The 27980-nt window shown below is 40.3% G+C and overlaps 1 protein-coding gene across 1 annotated transcript; it reads left to right on the top strand.

The window, feature by feature from the left end:
* Positions 1-252: 252 nt before the first annotated feature.
* Positions 253-27170, top strand: ZKSCAN8 (zinc finger with KRAB and SCAN domains 8). The gene is given in 7 exon segments (XM_068557084.1): positions 253-416; positions 7352-7859; positions 8501-8642; positions 10470-10561; positions 10877-11000; positions 12438-13411; positions 26355-27170. Coding segments are annotated over 6 exon segments (2499 nt in total). The 5' UTR covers positions 253-416; positions 7352-7442; the 3' UTR covers positions 27105-27170.
* Positions 27171-27980: the final 810 nt, after the last annotated feature.

Genomic DNA, 27980 nt, shown 5'->3' with positions numbered 1-27980 from the left:
TCCCCAGCGAGCGTGCGGAGCGGGCTGGGTGAGCCAGGTGCGCGGGGCAGAGGTGACACCACAGTCCGTTATTACCCACGACTTTCCCGATGCCCTAGAGCCGCGCAACCCTGCGACGCGTAGACGCAAGAGGAACGCTAGGCCCAGAGTACTGTTGAGAGGGGCGCGGTGGCCCCGTCCCCTTAGTCGGTCGACCATAGAGCTTTCAGACCTCCAGGATTCCTAGAGAGCTCCCGGAAGTAGCTTGGGACAAGATGCTTGCTGGCCGGTGCTGTGCCTCCGCATGTTTGGAAGTTAGGGGCTGGAGGGGTCTGGTCCGGTTACAGCTCTCGCCCCTTTCTCTACCAGCCCTTCCTCCAGGTCTGTTCACACTTTGCAGCGTCCCTTCCCCACCCGGGCCGCCGCTGGAACTCACGGTGAGTACGGTTCGGGCTCCGGGCCGGTGGAAGGGGAGTGCTTTGTGGCCAGACCAGGCCGCAGGTGAGAACAAGCGTGAGGGGTCTTGAGAGGGGACCTGAGCCGAGGTCGGCGCCCCAGTGATTCGGTGAATCAAGGGTCGCTTTGGTTGCCAGCGCAGGCCGAGTCCGCGTGCCCAAACTTTTTGCGAGGGAACCTTTAGTAGAGATTCGCTGTCTTCATCGCTCATCGTTCTGTGGCGTTATTTGCAGTCGATTTTGTCTTAAAATAGGAAACTGTTCCCGGGTTATCTTTTTTTTTTCCCGTGTTATCTTTCATCCACCTCTTTCCACGATCTGAATTGTTTTTACTTAGCAATTTTGCATTTCCGTCACAATTCTCTTTTTTTTTAAAGATATATTTTGCTTTTGGAAACCCCAGTTATCCTTGGAAATCTATTTTTCCTGCTAAGTTATTTTGCTCTTTGTAGTGTATTCAGAATGTGGTGGTGTGTTGACTGGGTAAATGTACAAAAGAAACATTTTTTGACAACTTCGTGGTGATGTAAAATTCAGACTTATTCAGAATACTTCGTTTATTAAAGCTAATTGAAGCAGATGCCTGGGAACTCTTTAGGAGGGGCCCCATTTCCAAAACTCAAGTGACTCATGAGTAATTTTTGTCAGGCAACGTTAAGACTGCCACTACCACCTCTAAAAAATGATCCCTATTTCTGTTTGATTAGTTCAGTTAAGTATACTTATGCAGTAATCATTGTTGTAGCAAATGCATACATATTTTGAATTTCTGCTGTGGTTAAGTGTAAAATGTGGTAGATGTTAAAACTTACGCAGTTTGAGATAGGTATAAAGCACAGTGTTTGCTTCACCTTTATCTTTAAAGCCTGGAAAATATCTTTGTTTTGTTTTATTTTCAGCTCCCAAACATCCCAAATTAGACTTAAATTAGTCTAAAGGAAGAAAACATTCTTTCTTCATCTGTTGAAAAGATAATGCTGTTAAAATGGGTTGTGCTTTCAGTAGTTCACAGGATTATAGCGTTTGAGATGAGAAAAAGCTTTAAAGATTGATTATTTTAGCTTCCTAAATCAAGAAACTTGATGAGGTATTCTTAAAAAGAGAATGTAAGAGGCAGTCTTTATCCACAAGGTGTTTACCAACCTAAATACAGGTGTATATACACAAAACTGTTTGAGAGGAGGGTACATAGTAGACTAATTTTGTAGTACATATCTTTGTACTTGGTTAGTTATAGGCTGTAATTTTCAAAAACTGTCTCATGGAAGAGGGAAGAGGCTAAAAATGGAAAATTAGCTACTAAAAAGAATAATCAAATGGATAATGGATAAGATTTGTTGGTTGATTTGGTTTAAAATATGAACAAATCTGATAATTAGATGACTCCCATCAGTTTCACTACTGAGACTTTATTTAATGTCATTTAGTATTATATTACCATTTTAACATATCAACAATATAAAGCTCTTGCGTGATGCACACTTAACATTGAAACCTTTTAAAGCTAGTATTGACGAGCATTGATTATAAGATGGAAGTTGGCCAGTAGTTCAGTACTTAAAGATCAACCTTGACTTTAGGAAATTCATAAGAAAACATGGTAAAACTATGACTATGCAGAATCACATTCAAAACAGTTAGAGCTCAGAATTCATGTCCCATAGTAATGACCTTTTAAGTTTTTAAACTATAAGTATCTATTTTAAGAAATTTTAAGAATTTATTAAATTTTCCTTGATTTTTTAAATGAATTATTTTAAAACCATGGGTGTTAATCCTGTCTGTTCAAAACAAAATTGTTTACCCCTTGTCTCAAACCCTCCACAAAATCTCAGCCTCTTGTCCAAATTCACTCTTCCCTCAAATCTCTGTATTCCAGGAAATTCCCCCACTTCTCTGTAAAGTTATCATCTATGAATTAAACCCTCTGTTGTCAGTTACCATATTTAACCTTATCTCTTGCTCCTTGATTTCTCCTATCTGTAGTTTACTCCCAAAACTACTGTTACCAGTCTTGTCTGATTTTAAAGATAACTTTTCAAATTCTCTTCCTTTTCTGTCCACACTCTCTAAGTAGGGGTTCTTAACTTTCCTGGAGTCCTTAGGTGGGTGTTTGGTGTATGAACCCGATGAAATTGAATGTAAACTTTTGTGCCTATGGGCTTTTTTATGGGGAGAAGTTCTGTGTTTTCATTAGATTGAGAGACTATGAGCCAACCCTACCCAACCCTCTCGGCCCAAAACCCCTGAAAGATAGAGACACTGCTTTGAAGACTCATGTCAGGAACAATATGTAATCTGATTTTCCTTCTAAGTGCCTACCTCTTCTTTCCCTTGGCAGACTATAGGTCTGGGATTTTATCTTTTTTTTTTTTTATAAGATATCTTTTTTATTTTTTTAATTTTTATTTATTTATTTATGGCTGTGTTGGGTCTTTGTTTCTGTGTGAGGGCTTTCTCTAGTTGTGGCTAGTGGGGGTCACTCTTCATCACGGTGAGCGGGCCTCTTACTATCGCGGCCTCTCTTGTTGCGGAGCACAGGCTCCAGACACACAGGCTCAGTAATTATGGCTCACGGGCCCAGCCGCTCCGCGGCATGTGGGATCTTCCCAGACCAGGGCTCGAACCCGTGTCCCCTGCATTGGCAGGCGGATTCTCAACCACTGCGCCACCACGGAAGCCCTGGGATTTTATCTTGATGTTAGCATTTCTTGCCAGTTGCTTTTGGATATGATGCCTTTGGTTATGCTCTTTTCCATTCTCTACAGTGCTGCCTTCAGTTATGTTTTTCTCCATCCTGTTGTCCACAGTGCTGCCATTGTGATCTTTCTGACATACAGATATGTAATATAACTTCCCTGCTTAAAAAGGGATACAAAGAAAAAGGTCACGGCTACAAACTAACATTCGCAAGAAAACCATGGCCATGGGCCGACATTTGCAGTACATACTATACACAGTGTGATAAATCCTATGTCTGGACCATGTAAAAAATAACTTGGCAAGAATGAGCACCTTAATCTTCTGGGGCAGGGGGTTGGGGGTATTGGTGGCTGAAGAGTGAGGGCAACAGGGAAAACCTAATTTAAAAGATAATAGGTAAGCTGAGACTTTTTAAGTTAAAGTTAAATGATTTCCATGAGACCAGGATTTATCAGCCTCAACACTGACATTTTGGACCAGATCATTCTTTGTTGTGGGGGTTATGTTATGCATGTAGTACGTTTAATAGCATCTCTGGTCTCTACCCACTAGATACTAGTAGCATCCCTTCCCCTCAGTTGTGACAACCAAAAATGTTTGCAGACATTGCTGAATATTGCCAAATATTCCTGGGAGACGGGCAGAATTGAGAACCACTGCAGCAGAGTGGAGATATGAGAAAGCCACATTTGGAAAAAGCTGTATGAAGGAGAGTTTATAGCAGATATAGCTAGGCAGGTTTACATATCATAAAGAGCCTTGCATACCATGCTGAAGTTAGGTTCCCCGTTGAAATATTTTAAGGGGGTGAGTTGTATTACATATTTGTTAAAACAGTCTCTCTAGCAGTATATTAGTTGCATGGGGCTACAGTAACAAAGTACCACAAACTGGGTGGCTTAACACAACAGAAATTTATTCTCCCATGGTTATGGCGACCAAAAGTCCAAAATCAAAGTGATGGCAGGTTCATGATCTCCTAACTTCTGGTTGTTACTGGCAGTCCTTGGGATTCCTTGGCTTGCAGCTACATAACACCATCTCTGCCTCTGTAGTCACATAGCTCTCTTCTGTGTCTGTGTCTTCACATGGCCTTCTCTTTGTGTGTGTCAATCTCTGTGTCTCTTCTCTTTTTAAAAATATACCAGTCATATTGGCTTAAAGGCCTACCCTACTCCAGTATAACCTCATCTTAATTTGATTACATCTGCAAAGAACCTCTTTCCAAATAAGTTCACATTCACAAATACCAAAGGTTAGTACCTCAGCATATCTTTTGGGGGGGACACCTTCAACCCACAATAACATGAATTTATGGAACATGAATGGAAAGAAAGCATAACCAAAGGCGTTATGGAACATGAATGGAAAGAAAGCATAACCAAAGGCAGGAAGACCACTTACCACTGCTACTGCAGGCAAGAGATGATGCCTAATACCAAAGGTAAAAGCCATAGACATATATCCCCCAAAGAAATAGGACCCTGTAATTGAACAGGTCTAAAGAAGACCTCAGACCTTATATCTAAAACTTACTCTTCAACAAATATAAACACAGTCTGTGTCGGGTATTGTAAATAATAGCCCTCTAATGTTCTTCAATTCTATCAGTAAGATAAAAGATAAAGGCCTCTACTCATGGGAAACATACAATTAAGTTAGAAATTCAAAACTCCTTTGCAACTAGTAATACACAATTATGGCAAAAGTAACATTAAAGTAATACATACTTATGTAACAGATGTATAGAATAAGAGGGAAATCACTTCCAATTGGAATCATTAAGGAAGGATTTTAAGAAGAAAGCATTTTATCTTGTCCTTTGAGAATAGGTAAATAGTTTGGGTACTAATGAAAGAAATCAGAAGACTTAAATAAATGGACAGATATACCATGTTTATGGAATAGAAAACAATATTGTTAAGATGTCAGTTGTCCCTCAACTGAGCTACAGATTCAACACAAATCCTATTCCAGGAATTTTTTTTGTGGGAGAAGCCAATTATAACATTTATATCAAAAGGCAACAAAAGTAGAAAAGCTGAAACAATTTTGAAAATGAACAACAAAGTTGCAGGACTCTTAGTAATTGATTTCAAGATTTTAAAAGCCACAACAATCAAGACAGTTTTGTATTGGCAAAAAGATAAACATATAGGTCAGTGGAACAAAACAGACTCCAGAAAGAGATCCACACATGTATAGTCACTTGATTTTTGACAAAGATGCGAAGACAATTCAATGGGTAAAGTTTAATCTTTTTTTGCAAATACTGCTGGAACAATTGATATTTGTATGCAAAAAAATGAACCTCCATCCATACCTCAAACTCTGAACAAAAATTAACTTAAAAGCAATCATAGAACTAAAGGTAAAACCTAAAACTGTAAAACTTTTTTAAAAAAACAGGAGAAAATCGTTGTGACCTTGGATTAAGCAAAGATTTCTTAGATATGACACCAAAAGTACAATCCCTAAAAGAAAAAAGTTGACAAATTAAACTTCAAAAATTTATGAATTTCTGTTCTTGGAAAGGCACTGTTAAAAGAATGAAAAGGAGGAAATATTTGCAAGTCACATATTTCATAAAGGACTTGTATCTAAAGTATGTAAGGAATTCTCAAAGCTCAATTATTAAAAAAGCTAATTTTATAAATAGGCAAAAGTTTTGAACAGATACTTACCAAAAAATATACAGTTGTCCCTTGGTATCCATGGGGGATTGGTTCCAGGACCCCTCATGGATATTAAAATTTGTCGATGCTCGAGTCTCATATAAAATGGCATAGTCTTTGCATATAACCTACACACATCCTCACGTATACTTTAAATCATCTCTAGATTACTTATAATACCTAATAAAATGTAAAGGCTATGTAAATAGTTGGTGGTGTGTGGCAAATTCAGGTTTTCCTTTTGGGAACTTTCTGGAATTTTTTTTTTCCCCAAACATCTTTGATCCGTGGTTGATTGAATCCAGGGATGTGGAACCCATGGATATGAAGGACCAACTATATGGATGGCAAATAAGCACAGGAAAGGATGCTCAACGTTATTAGTCAGTAGAGAAATGCAAATTAAAACCCTTGTGAGATACCACTATATGTCTTTTAGAATATCTAAATCTATATATATATGTCTAAATATATATATTTATTTATATGTCAAATGCTGGTCAGGATATGGAGCAACTGCAGTTCTCACATATTGCTAGTGGAATGCAAAGTATTATAGCCACTTTGGAAAACAGTTTGGCAGTTTCTTATAAAGTTATACATATACTTACCATATGACCTAGCAGTTTTACCTCTGGATATTTACCCGGGTGAAATGAAAACTATGTTCACACAAAAACTCATATGCAGATGTTTATAGTGGCTTCATTTGTAATCATCAAAAACTGGAAGCAATTGAGATAGTGTCAACTAGAGAATGGATAAACATTCATCCATATAAGGCATAAACTCCTGATATGTACAACAACATTGATGATCTCAAGTACAATATGCTAAGTGAAAGATGCCAGACTCAAAAGGCTACATACTGTATGATTTTATTTATAAAACATTCTGGAACATCATTAGTGTATGGGACTAGGTTTTGGGGTTGCGGGTGTTGATAGGGCATCCAGGTTCCTTGGAGATGCAGGACCTGTGCCCCAGAGAAGAGTTATAGAGCTTGAGGTAAAGTCCATAGTAGAAGTTAGCCTGGAGACAGGGGGAAGATGGCAGGGGGAGCACATGTATGATAATGTCAGGTGGAGAAGAAGAAAGTTTTAGGACAGTTCTTGACAATATCTTGAGCTAGATTATATGGAAATTAGTCTCATGTTGAGAGTGAGGGGCAGGTTGAGAGCCGAAGTGTGTAGAAACAGTATAGCTGGTATAACAGATGTTGAAAGGAGTTAAATCAGGAGCCCTGAGGGCCACATGAGGTTAAATGCAGAATTTCAGTTAGACCCAGTCTACATGGTTTCCTGACTTTGTTTAGCCATGTTCCACATCCCCAAGAGAGAAAGCAGAAGGAAAGAGTTATTCCCAGATGGGATTGGCATGCAGAAGGCTAAGGAGGCAAGGAGTTATTTCTGGAGAGGATCACTTAAATGACTGAGCCATGAAGTACATGTCATGGTAGGGAACTTGTTAAGATATCTCAGTAAATTACTATGACCTTTGACTTGCCTTTACACTATTTGTCATTTTCTCTTCCCAAAGAAGTACCCTTAAAGAAGAGGCCCTCAGAAGGTTCTCTTAAGAAGATAAAGAAAGTAGTGGAAACGAGTCTCCTGAGCTTTTCCGGCCCTAAATGGCTGCAGAATCAAGGAAGTCTTTAGCCCCATCCCCACCAGACCAGGCTCCTGAAGAGGACCTTGTAATTATCAAGGTAGAGGAAGATCATGGTTGGGACCAGGAATCAAGTCTACATGAAAATAACCCTCCTGGCCAAGAGCTGTTCCGCCTGCGTTTCAGGAAGTTATGCTACCAAGAGACACTAGGACCCCGAGAAGCTCTGATCCAACTCCGAGCACTTTGCCATCAGTGGCTGAGGCCAGATTTGAACACCAAGGAGCAGATCCTGGAGCTGCTGGTGCTGGAGCAGTTCTTGACCATCCTGCCCGAGGAGCTCCAGACTCTGGTTAAGGAACATCAGCTAGAGAATGGAGAGGAGGTGGTGACTCTACTGGAGGATTTGGAAAGGCAAATTGATATACTAGGACGGCCAGTAAGTAGAAGGAGGTGGGCATGCTCTGACTGTGACAGTCCAGGAAGCTGGGTGGAGGGACATTGACACAACAATGGGAGAATAAATGCTGAGCATGAGTTTGTGTTGCAGGAGGATGAAAAGAGTTATCGTGTGGTATGGCTTGTATTTGTAGAGTTCTTTTTATTCTTATAAAGGATATAAATCCATTTTTTATCCTCATAACTTCCCTACAACTGTATTGTTCTGTTTGCCAGATGGGAAACTGATGCATAGAGAGCTTAACTTACTTTTTCAGGGGCACCCGAATAACTAAATGTAGATCTGAGCCCGTAACTCAGGTTTCCTAGTTCCTTATCAAAAGTTGTTTCCACTGAAGAGCACTGCTTTAAGCTTCTGTTTATCATTTTTCCCCTTTCTTGGGAATGCAAAATATCAGCATTGTGTGCAGCAGGGAGGGCATCAGCAGAAATCTTTTCCTTCAGTACTAAGCAGAAATGATGCCTTTCTGTGCAAATCAACATGTTTGTGTTCCTAAGTCAGTGAGATTCTGCTTTTTCCTTCCCCCAGTATGTATCCCTTTAGATGTGCTCTTAGTACTGTTACATTGTTCACTTCATTTCTCAAAGGGATTCCTTGTAATGCAGGTGTCTTGTTTCTAGGTCCCTGCTCGTGCACATGGACATAGGGTACTCTGGGAGGAGGTCGTGCATTCCAAATCTTCACCAGAGCCTCCAGATACTCAGCTCCAACCTGTGGCAACCCAGCACAAATCTCCAGTGCTCCAAGGGCCACAAGACAGAGGTGAGGAGCCAGATTTCATTGATGAGGAGTGGGAAAGCAGAGAGGAAAGAAAGTACATTTGGGACACCTGTCTAGTTCCTGGAAGGAACTAGCCTGTACTGTTTACAGACCAGCCATAAGACCTGATTTAAATGTTTATCTAGGCTTCAAATACAGACTGTTAGTCCCAGTGGTAAACTCATGAACAAATTAAAGAATTTGGGGGTTTTATGTATTCATACATTTCTGTTACCACAGTGTATTTACAACATAGGCATTTTGAGGTTTTCCTGGTATCATGACACTTTATTTGTAAATATTTCAGTATGTATTTTCTTAAACAAGAGTGTTTTCATAGATAACCACAGTAAATTAATCACAATTAGGAAATTTAACACTGATGCAATACTAATCTAGCCCACAGTTCATATTCATATTTTGCTGGTTGTCCCAATAATGTTCTTCCAGAGTCTAGTCCAAGATCCCACTTTGCAATTAGCTGTCCTGTCTCTTTAGTCTCCTTTAACTTGGAGTAGTTCCTCAGCCTTTCTTTGCCTTTCACGATCTTGACATTTTTGAAGAGTACAAGTCAGTTATTTTGTAGAATGACAACAATTTGAGTTTGTGTGATGTTTCCTCATATTTAGATTTGAGTTGTATATATTTGGCATGAACATCCCAGAAGTGATTTTGTCCTTCTCAGGAATACAACAGGAATTTGTCTGTTATTGGTAATGTTATCTTTGATGACTTGGTTAAGATTATTGTTGCTAGGTTTTTGTTACTGTTTTTCCCTTTGTAATTAATAAGTAATTTGTGGGGAGATACTCTTGAGTCTATGTAAATATCCTGGTCCTCATGAAACTTTTGTTGCTGAAACACTAGTTTTAGTATTTATTGATGCTTCTTGACTGAATCAGTGATTACTAAAGTGATTATTTTCTAACTCTGTCATTTCTTCTACATTTATTTATTTATTGTAATGGAGAGTGTTCCCTCCTTCCCCCATTTTATTTTATTTATTCATTTTTTATTTATCAATATGGACTCATAAATTCTTATTTTATTCCAGAAATGTTCTGTTACTATCTTTATTTTGATGCTTAAATTGTCTCAGAGTTGGCCAGAGGAGGCCTCTTCAGTCTGGCTCCTGTGTCCTATTGACATTTCTCCATCATTTTTTGAGAATTTTCTTACGGAACAAGATAAGATGTTCTAGTCTCATCTCATACTTGCCCTGAATTTCTTATTTTTTCATTTATGTGGTTTATAGTAATTTGTTCTAAATTAGTGGATTTTTAATATTTCTAAAGAAGTATAGAAACATTTTCAATTAATAATACAATCCTTATGTAAAATTCTAATGCCTGTTGCCCAAGACACAGTAGTCTATGTTGATTTTGATATTACCCTGTCTGGTTTCTATAGGAAGCAGATGCTGGCAGTCATGGTAGACATTTCAAAAAAGTAATAAAGTTAGTAGAGATAGATTGGTTCTCATATTCAGCTTGGCAAGAGATTAGGACCTAAAGAAATACTGTGTACAAGCACAAGGATGGAATATAGCTTTGGTGGTAGAGAAGAAATTGTAAAGCAGTTCCTGTTAGGAAACCAGTACACTTTCTATTTTTGACATGTAACTTCAGGCTGAGTGGGACATCAAAGTGCAGATGTTTTGTGAGCAACCATAGGTATGAACCCAGAGTCCAAGATTAACAGCATTTCATATTCAAAATCTCTGGCATGCATATCGGCTGAAATACAAATAATTTTGGAATGTGTTAGTGCTGGTTCCTATAACCACAGGACAAGGCTGGTCTCATTCATAGCTCCTTTCTCCTCTCTCAGCCATATCTGCTTCACAGAGTCCTACCCCTTCCCAGAAAGGAAGTCCTCGAGACCAGGAGATGACAGCTACACTTCTTACAGCAGGGTTCCAGGTGAGTTGTGCTCCTCACTGAAACCCCATAGCTCCACTTGACAGTGTTTGTGGCATCTACCCCATGTCTGGACTGTCTGTAGCAGTACTCACTTAAGAACTTGTCCCATGTTCTTCTGCATAGAGACAGATTGATCCTTGATTTTCCCCCAATAAATCTGGTGCATTTTCCTCTTCTTTCCTGCTAGCTATGCAGATCCCTTTACAGTACATTCCCACCTCTTGATCCACTCCCACCCTGGTGGATCTCTCTGACACTCTGGGTTTGAACTGTGGAACAGTCCCAGTCCCAGATGGGCATCTTGTTTTGTTTCAGACTTTGGAGAAGATTGAAGACATGGCTGTGTCCCTAATTCGAGAGGAATGGCTTCTTGATTCATCACAGAAGGATCTGAGTAGAGATAACAGGCCAGAGAATTACAGAAACATGTTCTCCCTGGGTAAGGAGAGCTCTGGTTATTATTATCATTTACGATTTTGTGTTTGTTTATGTGTACAGTAGCTTTGAGCTTTCTGAAAGACATAGTTGAGTTTAAACTCAGGATCCAACAGAAAGATAAAATATTGAGACTTCTGGAGTTATAAAAGGAACTTTTGCAGCCACTATGAAAAACAGTATGGAGGTTCCTTAAAAAACTAAAAATAGAGTTACCATATGATCCAGCAATCCCACTCCTGGGTGTGTATCTGGAAAAGACAGAAGCTCTAATTCGAAAAGATACATGCACCCCAATGTTCATAGCGGCACTATTTACAATAGCCAAGACATGGAAGCAACCTAAGTGTCCATCAGCAGATGAATGGATAAAGAAGATGTGGTGTGTGTGTGTGTGTGTGTGTGTGTGTATATATATATATATCTCAATACAATGGAATATTACTCAGCTGTAAAAAGAATGAAGTAATGCCATTTGCAGCAACATGGATGGACCTAGAGATTATCATACTAAGTGAAGTAAGTCAGACAGAGAATCTAAAAAATAGTGAAATCTAAAATATAGTACAAATGAACTTATTTACAAAACAGAAATAGACTCACAGACACAGAAAACAAACTTATGGTTACCAAAGGGGAAGGTGGGGAGAGGGATAAATTAGGAGTATGGGATTAAGATACACACTACCATAATATAAAATTGATAAACAACAAGGATTTACTGTATAGCACAGCAACTATTATATTCAATATCTTATAATAACCTATAATGGAAAAGAATTTTAAAAAAGAATAAAGATATATACACATATATATGTGTAACTGAATCACTTTACTGTACACCCGAAACTAACACGACATTGTAAACCAACTATACTTCAATTAAAAAAATAAATAGAAATAAAATAACCAGAAAAAATAAATAAATTTTTTTTTAAAAAAGGGCACTTTTATTCTCTAATCTAGGACTTACCTTACAGTTTGTAACGGGGTATTGGTCTCTTTGCCAGTTGGAAATTGAAATTTTTTAGTGCTCTCTGAGTTCACATAGATTTCTCTCACTTAGACCTATTGTGCTCCTCCCTTTTAATGACTGGGACTTTTTTCATTGCTTTTCCACTCATTAGGTCTTTTCATAGTTCCATATTCCTTCCCACTCCCCAACTTCCATTTCTCCATAGTTGATCCCTCCTCTACTTTAGTCCTCCTTCCATCAACCCTATTTGATGGCAGTTCTTCCCCAGTTGGTGTGTGGTACTTTTGTTTGACCCTGCTCCTTTCTCCCCATATTAACGAAGGCATTTCAGAGACAGATGGGAGCTTTGCGTTTACTTGTAGCTGTTCCAAGTGTATTTTCCTTTCCCCCATCTTTGATTTCTTTCTCCTAATATAGAGAATAGGAAGTGACTTTGGCTTGATGTTTATTACATTTTTATTCCAGGTGGTGAGACCAGGAATGAGAACAGGGAATTAGCTTCAAAACAGGTAATATCTACTGGAATCCAACCACATGGAGAGACAGCTGCCAAATGCAACGGGGATGTTATCGGGGGTCTTGAACATGGAGAAGCCCGAGACCTTCTGGGCACAATAGAGAGGCAGCGGGGAAATCCCACCCAAGAGAGACGACATAAATGTGATGAATGTGGGAAGAGCTTTGCTCAGAGTTCAGGTCTTGTTCGCCACTGGAGAATCCACACTGGGGAGAAACCCTATCAGTGTAATGTGTGTGGTAAAGCCTTCAGTTACAGGTCAGCCCTTCTTTCCCATCAGGATATCCACAACAAAGTAAAACGCTACCACTGTAAGGAGTGTGGTAAAGCCTTCAGTCAAAACACAGGCCTGATCCTGCACCAGAGAATCCATACTGGGGAGAAGCCGTATCAGTGCAATCAGTGTGGGAAGGCTTTCAGTCAGAGTGCGGGCCTTATTCTGCACCAGAGAATCCACAGTGGGGAGAGACCCTATGAATGTAATGAGTGTGGGAAAGCTTTCAGTCATAGCTCACACCTCATCGGACATCAGAGAATCCACACTGGGGAGAAGCCCTATGAGTGTGATGAGTGTGGGAAAACCTTCAGGCGGAGCTCACATCTTATTGGCCATCAGAGAAGCCACACTGGGGAGAAACCCTACAAATGCAATGAGTGTGGGAGGGCCTTCAGTCAAAAGTCAGGCCTTATTGAACATCAGAGAATCCACACTGGAGAAAGACCCTATAAATGTAAAGAATGTGGGAAAGCTTTCAATGGGAACACTGGCCTCATTCAGCATCTGAGAATTCACACAGGGGAGAAGCCCTATCAATGTAATGAGTGTGGGAAAGCCTTTATTCAGAGGTCAAGTCTCATTCGACATCAGAGAATCCACAGTGGAGAAAAATCTGAATCCACGGGAGTTTAGGAAAAAACTTTAGTCATAGATTGGGCATTATTCAACATTAGAGGAACCATGTGCTAGTGAGAGGTCTTTCAGTGTAATAAAAAGGCAGAAAGTTCAGCATCATTACAACCTTATCTAGGGTCAGAATTGATAGTGGTGACAAAGTTAGAATAGCTCTTCAGTAGTTTGGGCCCAGTGCCTTGATGCAGGTTGATTAGCTTGACTATCTTGGGAGGTGTCTGATGGAGTGGAGCTCCCGATGGCCTAAGGTATCCTTTAGAAGCTTAAAATAGCATTAGAGCAAGTTGCTTGTCGTGGCTTGAGGCACTTAACTTTGTCTTTTTGGTGAGTAGCTGTAGGTTTGAGAGAGGCTACTCCTCCTAGTTCCTCTGCTTCTTCCCATCTGTGATCCCTTCTCCCATTTATTCCCCTAAAGGTGCACTTGTGCTCCTAATCTGATCTAAGAAGCTGCTTTAGAGTTTGAAGCAGCCTCTGTGTGAGACTTATATTTAGCTTTCTAAGATCCTAGTTCTAGGGAAATTTTTACAGACACCTCATGTGTTTATGCTTAAGTGTGCATTTTATTTTATTCTAATGCTCCTGATAGTGGAAATCCATATTCCCATGCAAACTCAGAATGCTATATTTTTAACAGCACTCCAGCATTTTTCTTCATATATCACCTTCACTGACTCCACTGAGTCATTGAGCATCCATACGTATCCTTCACCACTCCCAGTCCCAGTACCTGTGTCAGCGAGGAAGTGGACGCATTAGTGATGGTTGTGGGAATGATGCAGAGAAAGAGGTGAGTGGAGACTCAGCCCCGCTGCTCTTGAGCTTGGATGGTTGTACCTTTTGGTGACTTCTGACTCTGCTTTCCACCTTCCCACTGTACACTGTGGTATAAATAGGTGTTTACACTATCCTCGTTAAGGCATCACATGGGAAAAAAAGGAGACAGAGGTGCTTGAAGAAGACATAAAAATCCTTCCAAAGAATGTATACTCATCTCTTTTGGCCCATTACGGTACTGCTCTCTCAGGGGTCTGCACAAACCCCCTGACTAGGTGGTCTACACTCTTGTCTTTACCCTGGACCCACCTCCTTAGACGGCCTCAGCATCTCACTCATTCTTCATCTGTTTCTTGCCATTAGCTTTACGTATCTACAGCGGTAATCAGTTGAATACTTCACCTCACAATTCCTCATTCTTCTGAATTCTGGTGCACTCCATCTGTAATCCAGCAAAGACACAGTATTAAACTCATCATCACCAAGCACTATATTTCATCTTTGAAGCTTTCAGTATACCAAGGGATATTGTATAAAGTAATGAGGCTGGTTTAAGGTAACACCTAGAACTTCCAGAAGAATCCAAATATAGGTTGTCCTTTAAATTGGGCAGTTCTAGCTATTCTAGTGGTGGTATTATTCCAAGTGCTACCACTCCTCTAGATATTTGGAACATTCTCAAGATTCCCATCTAATAGAGCATATAAGAAAACTCTATTAACTCTTGAATTTCATCTCATTTTTGACCATTTGATTACTCACTTATTCACCATATTTGGAATTGAATAACTTTTGGCTGTTTCCAAAGTCGGCTGTCAGAATTGGAATTCATTCCATTAATCCTATCCAGAAGAAAATGATACACATTGTGATGAAAATTCCAAGGGAAATTATGAAATTTCACACTGTGACTATCATGAACAGGGACAGCACTTTCTAATCATGTTGTTTTATGATTGATGTTTTCAAAAATCAGTCATAAAATCATGTATCATAGAGGTCCACCTTTTGGATCATAAATTCCTTCCCTATAACATCCCTTCCCTACCCTAGTATGACCCATATTGACCACTAATAACATCAAGGTTATCTACATCTATTTCATTGAACCATTGGTACCCACTTGTCATTTGTCATCCTGGTTTCCTTGGTTAACTTCTTCAAAACAATGCTTTTCAGTATCCTTTATTTTCTTATCTTCCCTCCTCCCTCCTCCCTCCTCCCTCCTCCCTCCTCCCTCCTCCCTCTCCCACTTTTTGGCCTATAGATTACCATTCCTAATTCCCTTGTACTTGAAATTACAAGAAACCAGAAACAAATCTAGTTGTCTCTAGATCCTTGCTCTCCACTTTGGTTGTGCCTTATCGTCCTTAAGATACTAATTCTACCTGAGGCAAATGCTATCTGTGTACAGATATTACGTAGGATGGGTACATTGTCAGAGGGAGAGTATGTGTGTGTGTGTGTGTGTGCATGTGCATGTATACACACACTCCTCCCATGTATTGATAGTTTAGGGGAACAGTTGTCTCCTATTCCAATGAAAGCTCTCAGCAGAGTACCATATTGAAATGACTGTAGATGTACCAGTTAACATCTCTTTACTCAGAGTAATGTGTAGCCAGACTTAAATCTCAGAATTACTAAGCATCTGGCAGAAATTTAAAGGAAATATGACCAGAAAGATTAGTATTATACTGGGATGCATGTGAGAAAAGAATATGACTTGAAAGAACAATATATACCAAGGCTGATTCAGCACACCTATAGAAATAGCCAAGTAGTATAAGACAGTAGAAAAAGGCTATTGTTTCTTTGGGGGCATAAGTAGAAGCCCATTCTTGGTCTCCAGTTTTCACTCTTAGCATTAGAATATTGTTGATCACTCTATGACCTTATTTTGCTCCTAACTATGAGTGACATGCACTAAGTTCCTTTATCCTGCATATTCTGTTTCTATGCTCTTAATCTGAAATGAACTGTTGACCAGTACTTTCTTCTCCCATCTGCAGCTTTTCATTTTAGGACCTGGTGTAATAAAGTGGTTCTTCCGTAACTGTTGCGATCCAGCATAGTCCTAGGAGAGACATCTTAGGTTTCAAAGATTTTCTCCATTGAGTAAGGTGGCAGTGCTAGAATGCAGTGATTGATTCCCATATGGAACAGTTAGTTTTACTCTTGGTTCTGAGGCTCTAGATAATAATAGCTGACATTTATTGAGCACTCACTATGTGCCAAACCCAATGTTACATATTTCTCATGCTTATGGTAGATATTATATACTCCACTGTATGGATGAGGAAACTGAGGCTTAGAGAGTTGAATGAGTTGATCAAGATCACAACTAGTAAGTAACAGAGCAGGGATTCTAACCTACAGAGTCTGATTCTCAAGCCTGTGCTCCTGACAACTGGTCTGCTGTATCTCTAATGAACACCCTAACCCTGGCCAGTCATTTAAAAATTATGTATTCCTGGTTACTGAGGGAGGGAATGTGCAGTATAGTGCAAATCCATTACAGTTACTGGAAAATTGGTTGAAAATGCCATTTTGGTTTATAATTATATCATCTTTAAATGTTGATACTTTTGATGCTTTGTAGTACTAGAAAGCTAAATTCTGCAAGGAAAACATGTTTAAAGAAGTAAAACATGTTTAAAAACTGGGAGGACAAAGCAGTAACTTACAGATTCAAGTACATTTGTCTCTAAACTGCCCCAGGGAAAGTAGCATTGTGGAGGGAAATGAAATATCCATGCCCTAAGCCAGGCAGATGGACAGTCAGGATGACACCAGTAAGTTCATCTACAGCATAAAATGTGTAAAAGCTTCAACTTTACTGCTCATTTCCAACTACCATTTTATTCTTCTGTCATTCATGGTTTTTCAAACATGTCATCCATTGTTAAACCCCGTTTCCTCATTAATCTGTTCTTAAAACTTCTCCTTGTTGGCTTTTGTATTCCACTGAAATATCCTCAGAATCACCAGTGGATAAATATTAATGCCTTTTCTTAGTTCTTGTCCTTCTAGATCTATATTTCATACTCGGGAATTTCCCCTGCATCTCAGGAATTCTCCTTTGACTTGTGGGATCCTTTTTGGTCAGTTTTCTTCACTTTTAGCTTTTGTTGGTCTTTTCTTCCTCTCCACTGAGAAAATCTCCATGTCTTAATTTTATTCACTACTTTTTCTATACTCCTATTTAACCATTGTGATTGTTTACACTTACCTTCTTATATTTGAGTAACTTAATATTTCCTGCCCTGTGGGTTGTCTCTCACAGGTACTATAGGTACCTGTGAACTTTTCCACAGGTACCTATACAACTTGGTATTTGAAAACAGAATTCATCACTCTGTCCCCAACCCCTGTTTTCCTTTTAAATAGGCATCTTTGCTTAACATCTTTACCCTGAACAGACTCACTACCCTTCATATTTCTTATCCCAATCTTAGAGTGGTCTTTTAGTCTTTTTCTGGTCTCCACCATTCATGTCCAAAATCTTGCTAAGTTAGTTGTTCCAATTCTTAGTCAGTTTTCTCCTTGAGGCTGGACTTTTTTACGTTTCTGCCATCCCTTCATATCCTTCTCTGCAGATCCATATCATCTGAGGCCCAGGTTATTGTAATTCTTTCTTTTCGGTTTACTTGCTCCCAAGATCCCCACCTTGTATGCTTCCAAGATGGTCCTCCTCAAACTCCATTTTTATGATATCTCATTTTCACTCAAGAACACCCAGCAAATAATTCCTATCAGAGCAATGATGTTCAAAGTTCTCCATTACCTTGCCCTCCATACTTAATCTGCCTCAGCTTCATTACTCTCTAGCATATTCACCTTGATTTATCATGGTTAAACTTCCTGTGACCTTCCACTGTTGTCTTATAAGCCCTTGCCTCTGTGCCTTTCTCATGCTGTTCCTTTTGCTTAGATTTCTCTTTGGCCCCAGCTCATGTTCATTACTCCCTTCAAAGCCTAGCTTCCATTACATCTTCTGAATGAGCTCTCCCTGACGATTTCACCTCACACTGAGACCTCCCTTATTCTGTGCTGCCTCAGCACTGATCCTTTGAGTTTGTACTATGGTCCATGCACTTACTAATATGTTGTTTTGTAATTATTTTCTAGCATTCTGTATTGTAGTTTCACATTTGTATTTATTTCCCAAGTTAAATTGTAAGCTCCTTGAGGGCAGGAATAATAACTTTTACATTTGTATCTTTGCACCCCTTAGTGCCTAGTACAGTGCTGAGCACATAGTAGGCGTTTAATAAATGCTTGTCGAATTATTGTGTGGATTATTTTTTTATATACAGGAATTTTTACACTGCTTTTGAGGATATATGTCTTCTTATTTTGTGCACAGACCCATTTCCATTGTACATCAATAACTGCCTATACCTAAGACTAAAGACCAAAAACTTCAACTTTAGGAGGGTATGTGTGAAAAGTTGAAATGTGAAGCTTTCTATTTGTTTGGTCAGAGTTATTTATTGGTTAAGAAAGAAAATAGGAAACTCTAAAGATTACTGTTTATCATTGCAAAAGTGCCTGAGAATAGGCTTTTGTATCTCAAGTTAGACCAGTGGTTCTCGACTGGAGAAATCTGGCAACGTCTGGAGACAATTTCGGTTGTACCTTTAGTGGATGGCTGGGATACCACTGGCATCTAGTGTTAGAGGCTAGAGATGTTGCTAAACATACTGCGTGCACAGGACAACCACCACAACAAAAGAATTATCAAACTCTGTATGTTTAATAGTGCCAAGGTTGAGAAACCCTGGCGTAGATATATTTAAGGTAAATAGAAAAAAGAAGAGAGACGAAATACTAGATTTTTTTACAATTAGAAAAATTAGCTATGCCAAGTTTTATGAGAATCCTAAGTGTTTATATATTTTGTAGTTTGTAAGATTACAAAAAGCCTTAATGTTTGGAGTTTACAGCACCATACCTGTATGTTTTAAGATTGCTTTCAGCATCAAATCTGCCTCCATCCTTCATACCAAGTGGAAGATGTTGTAGGAGTACAAGTCTAGTTTTAGCCTTCTATATCTTGGTTCATTACATAAAATACAAGGTAAAACACTGGGGCCTATCTCTTTAGCAGAGGGCCTGCAACTTACCAAAGATTTAGCTTTGGGGACAACACATGACCCTTGACAGTCCCTTGGACAGCCACTAGACAGGAATAACTGCCAACTTCCCAAGGAAACCCCAAGCCAGAACGTTGTCAAAGTTTGCCAAGTATTAAAATACATTCCCACTTAAGTTTTTAACATACTCTGTTAACCCTACTTAAACACATGTAGGGGGAAATATTAGTAGGAAATTTAGTTAATTAGGAAATTGAGTAGTGTAAAAGAAGACTTTTTAAAAACCAGTCTCCTTTTGTAACTCAATGGTACTTCCTTCAACAGGTTTAAAAAGTAACGATCCCAGAGTTAGAAAAATCGGTTTATGTAATACAGCAAAGAAATAACTGCGTTGATCTGTTGTGTTTACTCATACAGTCTATAGAATGCTAGGTTTGGAAGTGACTTTTGAGATCATTTTCCAGCCCGTTATTCTGTAAATGAAGGTCCAGAGAGGTCATGTGGCTTGCACCAGGTCACCCATTAAGTTAGTGGTACAGGTGAAAATAGAATCCAGGCTTCCTGAGGCTTTGCCTATTTCTTTTTTGGCTAGTCATGATCCTTGTTGTTTTATGTTCTTGATTCATACTATGCCATGGGATGTATTCATACTTATTGCCTCCACTTGTAGTGTTTCATTTTAGGAATTATTCCTTTTATCAGCTTGTATGTCCAAACGAGTATACTGACTGGTGTCTTGAGTTAAATTCTTTAATAAACGACTCAATTCCAAGGGATTTTGCAGTACTGCCGCCCTTTTGAAAGTCCTGCCCTCTCAGGTCTGGTTCCTAATCTTGGAGAAAGCACATAGGATGTGCAGCATTGGCTTCAGACTGCTAATAGTGAAGACCAGAGCTCTTAGGGTCCTGTGTGTCAGTTTTAGGAATCCTGTAGGGCCCACACTGGAGATGTTGCCCTTTCCCAGCTGCAGTGTCTTTAAATTCCAATATTCGAGGGTGACCCTACCCTGGGTAAAATCAGGAAGCAAAAAATCACCTTCGTGACGGGTGAGACAGGAATTCGGAGTCTTTCAAAGACTCCGGGCAGAGGAGCTCCCAGGAATGACTCAGTAGGGACCAGAGCCCACAACGGCCTGCCTGGGTACAAGCTAGGCCCCGCCCCGGAAGTGCAGAGAGGGACTTCCGCCCGCGGGGAGCTCTCGGAGCAGGTTGCTGCTCGGGCGGCTGTAGCGTGCTCTGCGTTTGGGCGGTGGCGTGGTGGGCGTTGCACAGCTGCAACCCCTCGGATTCCTCCTCCTTGGTCGGGCCGGGGTGGAGCGTTGGCATGAACCCCGAGAGGCGGTCCTGGGACGGTGGGCACTAAGCCCAGATGCAACCCCCCAGGGAAGGGTTTTTCTCGCGATTTAGTGCTGCTGGGGTCCACATTTGGACTACTTCTCTCGGGATTATAACCCCTGTCGTTCCTGAGGTCTTCAGAGATTTATTGAGTCACATTAACAACGTGTACCCCTGGTACATTTGGAATCAATGCCCACCAGACCCCTCAGCTTGCCATTCCAAACAAAAGGGAGAAACTGCAAATGATTGGAAGTATTAGGAGCTCTACATTTAGGAGAGGTTTCCTCTTCCACATCTGCGTTTCGTGTCCACATTTCCTTTAGAATGCAGAATACATCTCTGTATTTCAGCTTGGCAATAAATAATCGCCCTTCCCCTTTAGCAGTAACTTTTCCGTCCACGCGTGTGCAGACCCGCCTACCGGCAACGGCGGTGCTGTTCTCTCCCGACGCACGTCTCCAGGCCCTCTCCCGGTAGTGCTCCGAGGCAATGGCAAGGAGATTCCTGTGGCACAGGGCCACGCCTGCTAATCCCAGTTTGTGATCTGACAGCCCTTCTTTGCAAGTTAGCCCCTTATTTGACATGGCTTTCTTTTTTTTTTTTTTTCCTCCCATTACCCTTAGTAATTAGTGTAACAGCTATGGCAATCTGCTTCTTCTTTGAGTAAATTAATGTTTCTTTTACAGAAGTATTCCGGAAAAGGGAGGCCCTCAAGAGAAATCTCGCTGAATTGCAGACTCTCCAATTAACAAGAAAGCTGCATGTATGCATTTTTAGAAGAGCTGCTTTTGCTGGTTCCAAGGATTCTGTTACTAGAAAACTGCTCTGAGCTGGCTCCAGCAGCTCGGTTGACAATGGCTGAGTCCAGTTCCTGACTATTCTGATGAGGAATGCCAGGTCTGGGTATGGGAGTGGCACTGGGGGGAGAGGGTATTTGGGAAAGTGGCTAAGCTGGAGGACCTCAAGAGGGAGTAGGGTGAACCTAGACAAGAGGGCAGCAAAGGAGAGGTATTATCAAGTCATCTTAAAACTTTTAGCCTCTTAGTGATTCTTCTCTTTTTTTCCTACGTTTTATGTAAGCAAGTCTAAAGTCAGACTGTGATAGTGGCCAAATAACTTAATCTCTGTGCTTCCATTTCCTGGTCTGTAAATGAGGATGATAAAAGCAACTGCCTTTTACATTACATGAACATTACCTGGTACATAAGAAATGCTATCTAGATATTTGTTGTAATTATTTCTTCCTCTCCTTACCTTCCTGGGACTTGGCCTGCTCTGCTGATTTACTTGTTTATACAGTGATTCCCTCATAATTTCACGTGTTTAATTTTTTCTAGGTCCCAGTTCTTGCACACAGTCAAGAAGTGATCTATTAATAAATGTCAGCTCTGGCAGCAGAAGGAGAACCACTGTCTCTCCGGCTCCTAGCCAGGAATACACTATTGAAGTATTAATTACAGGGACCCTTCTCCCTACAGGAGAGTTGTTAAGTGTTAAACTTTGACATTCTATAGTTTTCTGAAGGTTCTGGATGTAAGGGACCTGAGGACACTTTTTTTTTCTTAAGCTTCTGCTTAATGAGATCAGCATAACTGTGTGGTTATGAATGCTCAGCAATCTGGTTAAGTTCAAAATGAGGGTGGAACAGTAGGGAATCCAGCTCAGCTCTGCCAATTCCATGACTTTTATTATTCAGAAGTTCCCCCTTTGCTGTCTGTTGTCTGAGCTATAAGTTGTAAGTATATTTTCCATTTTTTATTTGTTTTTCACTCTACTTAAGTGGGTTTTTTTGTTTTACCTTGCCGGAGTATGGATTCTTTGTGTGTGGGGTCAAATTTATCAATCTTTTCATTTATGGCCTCTGGATTTTGGTTCGTAATTGGAAAGAAAGGGCTTCCTACTCTGAAGTTATAAAAGACTTCTCCCATGTTTTCCTCTGGCACTTGTATGGTTTCATTTATAACATTTACAACTTCTATTTATTTGAAATATTTACCGGTGTACAGAGTGAGGTCGGAATCCAATTTAATGTTTTTCCAGATGATTACCCAGTTCTCCGCATACATTTATTGAAAAGTCTATTCATCTTTTTCTTACTGATTGGCTACCTTTATTATATGCTAGATTTCTGCCTGTGATTGCATCTATTTCTGGACCTTCTATTCTGAATTATTTGTTTATCTCATTCACCAGTGCCACACTGTTTAATTATTGAGGCTTTATAATATGTTTAAAATTCTTTAGGACAAGTGCCCCTTCATTGCCCTTCTTTTTCAGTTTTCCCAGGCGGAGTCTTGCTTGTTTAGTTTTCTATGTGAACTTTAAAATCTACTTATTAAAAAGTTCGTATTTTTATTGGAATAGTGTTAAATTTACAAATTAACATAGGGATTACTTTCTAAGACCTAAGCCTTGAGATGCCATTCGCTGGTTCTGTTGGGAGGGAAATGGAAGGAGTTGGGACTGTAACAGATCTAGGTTCAAATTCCACCTCAGCTCTTTTATTAGTTGTCCAACCTCAGAAAACTTATCTGCTTCTTAGATTTCTTATATATGAGAGGATGACTGTAACGTCTGCCCTGCAGGATTAAAGGAGCTAAAAAGCCTAAAATGCCTTTTTCTGTGTAAATAGAATCCTTTCCACTCTTGCTCCTTTCAGGTCCTCAGCTCATGAACCACTGAGAGGGAAGCCTCCAGGATCCCAGAGCGGACCACCAGGTGCCTGGGGCGGGGTTCCGCGGAAGTCGACCTCTCCGAGCCAGTGCGGGCGTCAGAGGACCTGTCGGTTCATCAAATCACGGTTTTCCAGGTGAGACCTCTCTCGTCTTTCTCCTTGGGTTTGGATTGAGCTGTAGGGCGAAGAGCAGCAGAGAGGGTTACTACGCGCTGCACCTCGTTGCCTCACACCTGCCCCTCTACCTTGCGCCCCGACCCTTTCCTTCCCCTCACCCTGCCGCCCCTCCCCTTTCCCCGCCTTCTTCGCACACTCCTCCCCTTCTCTTTTACTATCTTTTCCTTTCTCTCTTCCCACGGCTTCTTTTTCTGTCCTTTCCTTCCTCCCTCTCCTCTGGGCCGTTGCCACACTGGCATTGCCGACTCCCCCAGAGACCCCCGAGTTCCCCAACAGCGTCTGGGAGGCTCGCAGGAGTGACAATCGCTGGAGTGACCCTCCTCGCTTTTCTGGCGGGGCCGATTTCCAGGCGGGTGTGGGGAGGTGGAGGAGACTTTCTTTTCTCTTGGCTGTGTGCCCTCAGCTCTCCTTTGTTCTGATAACCTTAGCTATCAGACGATTGACGAGTGACGGACACTTGGCAATTTTATTTAGATGTTCTTGAAATACTTTCATTTTGCCTCAAAGGAAAAAATCAGTTTAGCTGAATGCTCTACTCATGGAAACTCCTTTCTTTTGGTATCTATATCGCATTCCCCTCTGCCTCCAACCTTTTTCTTCTGTTTAAATGATGAAAGCAAATGTCCCTCTTTCTTCTTGATAGCTTTTCTTTGGAATTAAAAATCTTAAGGTATCTGATAACAGCTCAGAAAGGTAACTTTATACATATTTGTAGCCCTTAAGATAATTTATCCAGAAAAAATACTGTATTTATTATCCTTTGTAGTTGCCTAAAGTCAATATCAGCACTTTGGGGCTGTGAGGGGAATATATTAGGGAAAAGAAGGCACACTGAGGCAGTCACAGGAAAGGCTAATTCAAGTGTGAGCAAGCTACAGACCAGAAGGGGTTTGGGTAGGACTAGGAGTTCTCTGTGTTTTGCTAAGGGCAAAGCGACTTGCACAACATGCTTCCATGGTAGCCATGTTTCTGGACTCTGGGCAAGGGTTCATTTGCATGTGACCTGTGCACTGAGTTAGCCTTTTTCAGTGTTGCCAAGGAGCTACTGTTCAGAGAAACTTGATAGAACAACATCACTTAGAAATGGTACAGTTCCTAAGCCATGGAAGGTATAGTGTCCATATGAAAGTAAACCTGTGACTGATTTGTGGGGCTCGAAACTGGATTAAGGAAATCAGAGGCTTAAAAAGTACATGTTTGTATAAAGAAATATTGGAAAGACACAAGAAGCTAATAAAATTGATTACCTATGGAGGTGGCAAACTGAGGGGATCAGAGTGGAAACAAGTCTTCTTTTTGTATATCTTTTGAGGCCATTTTGACTTTTGAATTGTATATTACCTATTCAAAAACATAGACAAATTTTTAAATAAAAGTTTTAGAATAGTTTCTGATCTCTGGGCATTTTAGATTAACAGAAAAATTGTGAAGATAGTACAGAGAGTTCTTATATCCCCCCACACCCAGTTTCCTTTTCTTTTTTTTTTGGCTGTGCCACGTGGCATGTAAAATCGTAGTTCCCCAACCAGGGATCAAACCTGTGCCCACTGCATTGAAAGCATGGATTCTTAACCACTGGATCACCAGGGAAGTCCCCAGTTTCCCCTGTTATTAACATTTTACATTATATAGAATACTTATCACAACTATTGAGTTACTATTGCCTATTATTATTAAAGTCCATACTTTATTCATGCTTCCTTAATTTTTACGTAATGTTCTTTTTTCTAGTCCAGGATCCCATCCAGCATACCATATTACATTTAATTGTCATGTCTCCATAGGCTCCTCTTGGCTGTGACAGTTTCTCAGACTTTCCTTGTTTTTGATGACTTTGACAGTTTTGAGGGGTACTTTCAGGTTTTTTGTAGAATGTTACTCAATTGAAATTTGACTGATGTTTTTCTCATTGTCATGCTGAGGTTAGAGGTTTGGGGGTGTTGACTTATCACTGGTGAGACATAAAACAATTTGTAAGATGGAAAAAGGCAGAGGGGGATAATTTGTGTAATTTGAGTTTGAAGCAAAAGTTTTATTAAGTTTGGAGATGGAATTGAGTTTGTTCCCAGGGGATAAGAGAGTGGGAGCAATCCAACAAGTTATCCACACATTGGTCTGAATTATAAAGATGGAGTGGATCCTTCTTTGGAGAGATAAAGGGTCTGTTCTGTCACAGTTCCAGAGAAGACAAAGCACCCCTGTTGCTAAGATACTGTCTGTCATAGCAACATCAGCTGCAGCAATAGTAGAGGTAGCAGTAGACAGAGCTTCTTTTATCTTCATGTCTCTCTTCCAACCCAAATAGTGTGGACTTGTGTGAGTGGTAAAACACAACGATGATGTTATTGTCATTTTTCCCAAACTAATTCATTATCAGTTGAATTTCTGGTTTTTTGCCTTCTCTATTCCTGTGCTCCTTCATCTGCTCTGCTATCTGAAAATCTCTGCAACTCCTATCTTGTTTCCCAATTTAATTAAATATGATAAAAAGTCTTAAGTAGAAACTATCTATTATTTTATATGCTCACTTATATCCCAGATTTTGTGCTTTAAATACCTTTATAAAGGGTAGACTTAAATAGTTATTTGAGTCAGGTGTTCATTCCAATAGTTCTGTGGTGGTACAGACTGAAGAAAAACATTTGATCTGGCCACCGTGTGATCGGTATGTCCTGGGTTTGTGGAACATGTTTGAGAGTCCTAGTTTAGTCTTTATTACATCATATTGCTTTAGCATCAGGGAATAAATTACATTTGAAAGGTCTGTTTATTTCAGGAATCAAGGCCAAAGGTATGAACAAGGTGTCAATTCTGAAGGGAAGATTTTCGTAAGGATGGACCCACACCCGAAGGTCCCCAGCATATATGATAGGGATACTTTACGGATTCCTGAGAATAAAAAAGCTTTTCAGTATGAGAACCGGTTAGAAAGGCATGAGGACAAGCCTGAAGAAGAAAGATGGTATAAATGCAGTGAGTGTGGAAAGAAGTTTGCCCAGAGCTCAAGCCTTGTTCGACATCGGAGAGTCCACACCGGAGAGAAACCCTATGAGTGTGATCACTGTGGAAAAGCCTTCAATGCACGCTCAACCCTCACTGTGCATGAAAGAATCCACACTGGTGAGAAACCCTATACTTGTAATGAGTGTAGGAAAGCATTCAGTGTGAGGGCGCACCTGATTATACATCAGAGAATCCACAATGGAGAGAAACCCTATGAATGTAATGAATGTGGCAGAGCATTTAGTGTGAGCTCAGACCTCATCAAACATCAGAGAATCCACTCTGGTGAGAAACCTTATGAGTGTGATGAGTGTGGGAAAGCCTTCAGCGTGAGCTCAGACCTCATCAAACATCAGAGAATCCACACAGGAGAAAAGCCGTATGAGTGTAAGGAGTGTGGGAAGGCCTTCTATGTGAACTCAGCCCTTATTAATCACCAGAGGATTCATTCTGGAGAAAAGCCCTATAAGTGTGGAGAATGCAGGAAAGCATTCAGCCAGATCTCAACTCTTATTCTTCATCAGAGAATCCATACTGGAGAGAAACCATACGAGTGTGACGAGTGTGGGAAAGCATTCCGTGGGAGCTCTAATCTTACTAAACACCAGAAAATACATGCCAAAGGAAAGTGTCATCAGTGACTTACATGGTGAAGATATTACAAAGGCCTTTTTTTTAAATATCAGAAGTTGTCACCAAAGGAAAGGTACGGTAAAAGTTAATGTTTTAATTGACACTTCGTTTCTTGGAATATCAAAGAAGTGAGAAGTCAATGAAAAAGGACTCCATCACCGTAATGATTGATTTAAGTCTCTAAGACCACATCTACTTCTGAGAATGCAGTTTTACAACTCATAAGGTAAATTATACCATAATGTAGTTATGTTTTAGTAAGAGCAAACTTCAGTATTTCAAACATGATTTTTCCTTTTCTTACGTGCAAGCCTTTTGTTTTTGTTGTTGCTACTAGTATTATAGGTGAAACATTAAATTTTGAAATTGGAAGTAATGTTGGTTGGTGAGACAGGGACTACATATCCTCATTGAATCTGCAAATAACTAACCTATTGGTCTTGATTTCTTTGGCTTTGATGTACTACTGTGCTCTTAGAGATGGTTAGATGAGTTAGTGACCTCGTGGCAGAAGGCATACTCTCTCTTTTTAGCTAGGAATCCCAACTGATAGTTCTCCAAGGTTATTCTTTTTTTTTTTTTTTTTTTTTTTGACCATGGCATGCGGCTTGCAGGATTTTAGTTCCCCAACCAGGGATCAAACTCTGGCCCTCTGCAGTGAAGGGGCTGAGTCCTAACCACTGAACCGCCAGGGAATTCCCTCTTCAAGGTTATTCTTGCTTGGTTAAAGCCCCAGGCCTGGGTAAGACTCCACACTCCCAACGCAGGGGCCCAGGTTCGATCCCTGATCAGGGAACTAGATCCCACATGCTGCAACTAAGAGTTCAAATGCCACAACTAAAGATCCCGCATGCTGCAACGAAGATCCCATGTGCTGCAGCCAA

Source organism: Eschrichtius robustus, chromosome 12 (genome assembly GCF_028021215.1).
Source record: "Eschrichtius robustus isolate mEscRob2 chromosome 12, mEscRob2.pri, whole genome shotgun sequence".
Taxonomy (NCBI): domain Eukaryota; kingdom Metazoa; phylum Chordata; class Mammalia; order Artiodactyla; family Eschrichtiidae; genus Eschrichtius; species Eschrichtius robustus.
Note: the sequence above shows the minus strand (reverse complement) of the source record. Positions and strands in the feature narration are given on the sequence as shown.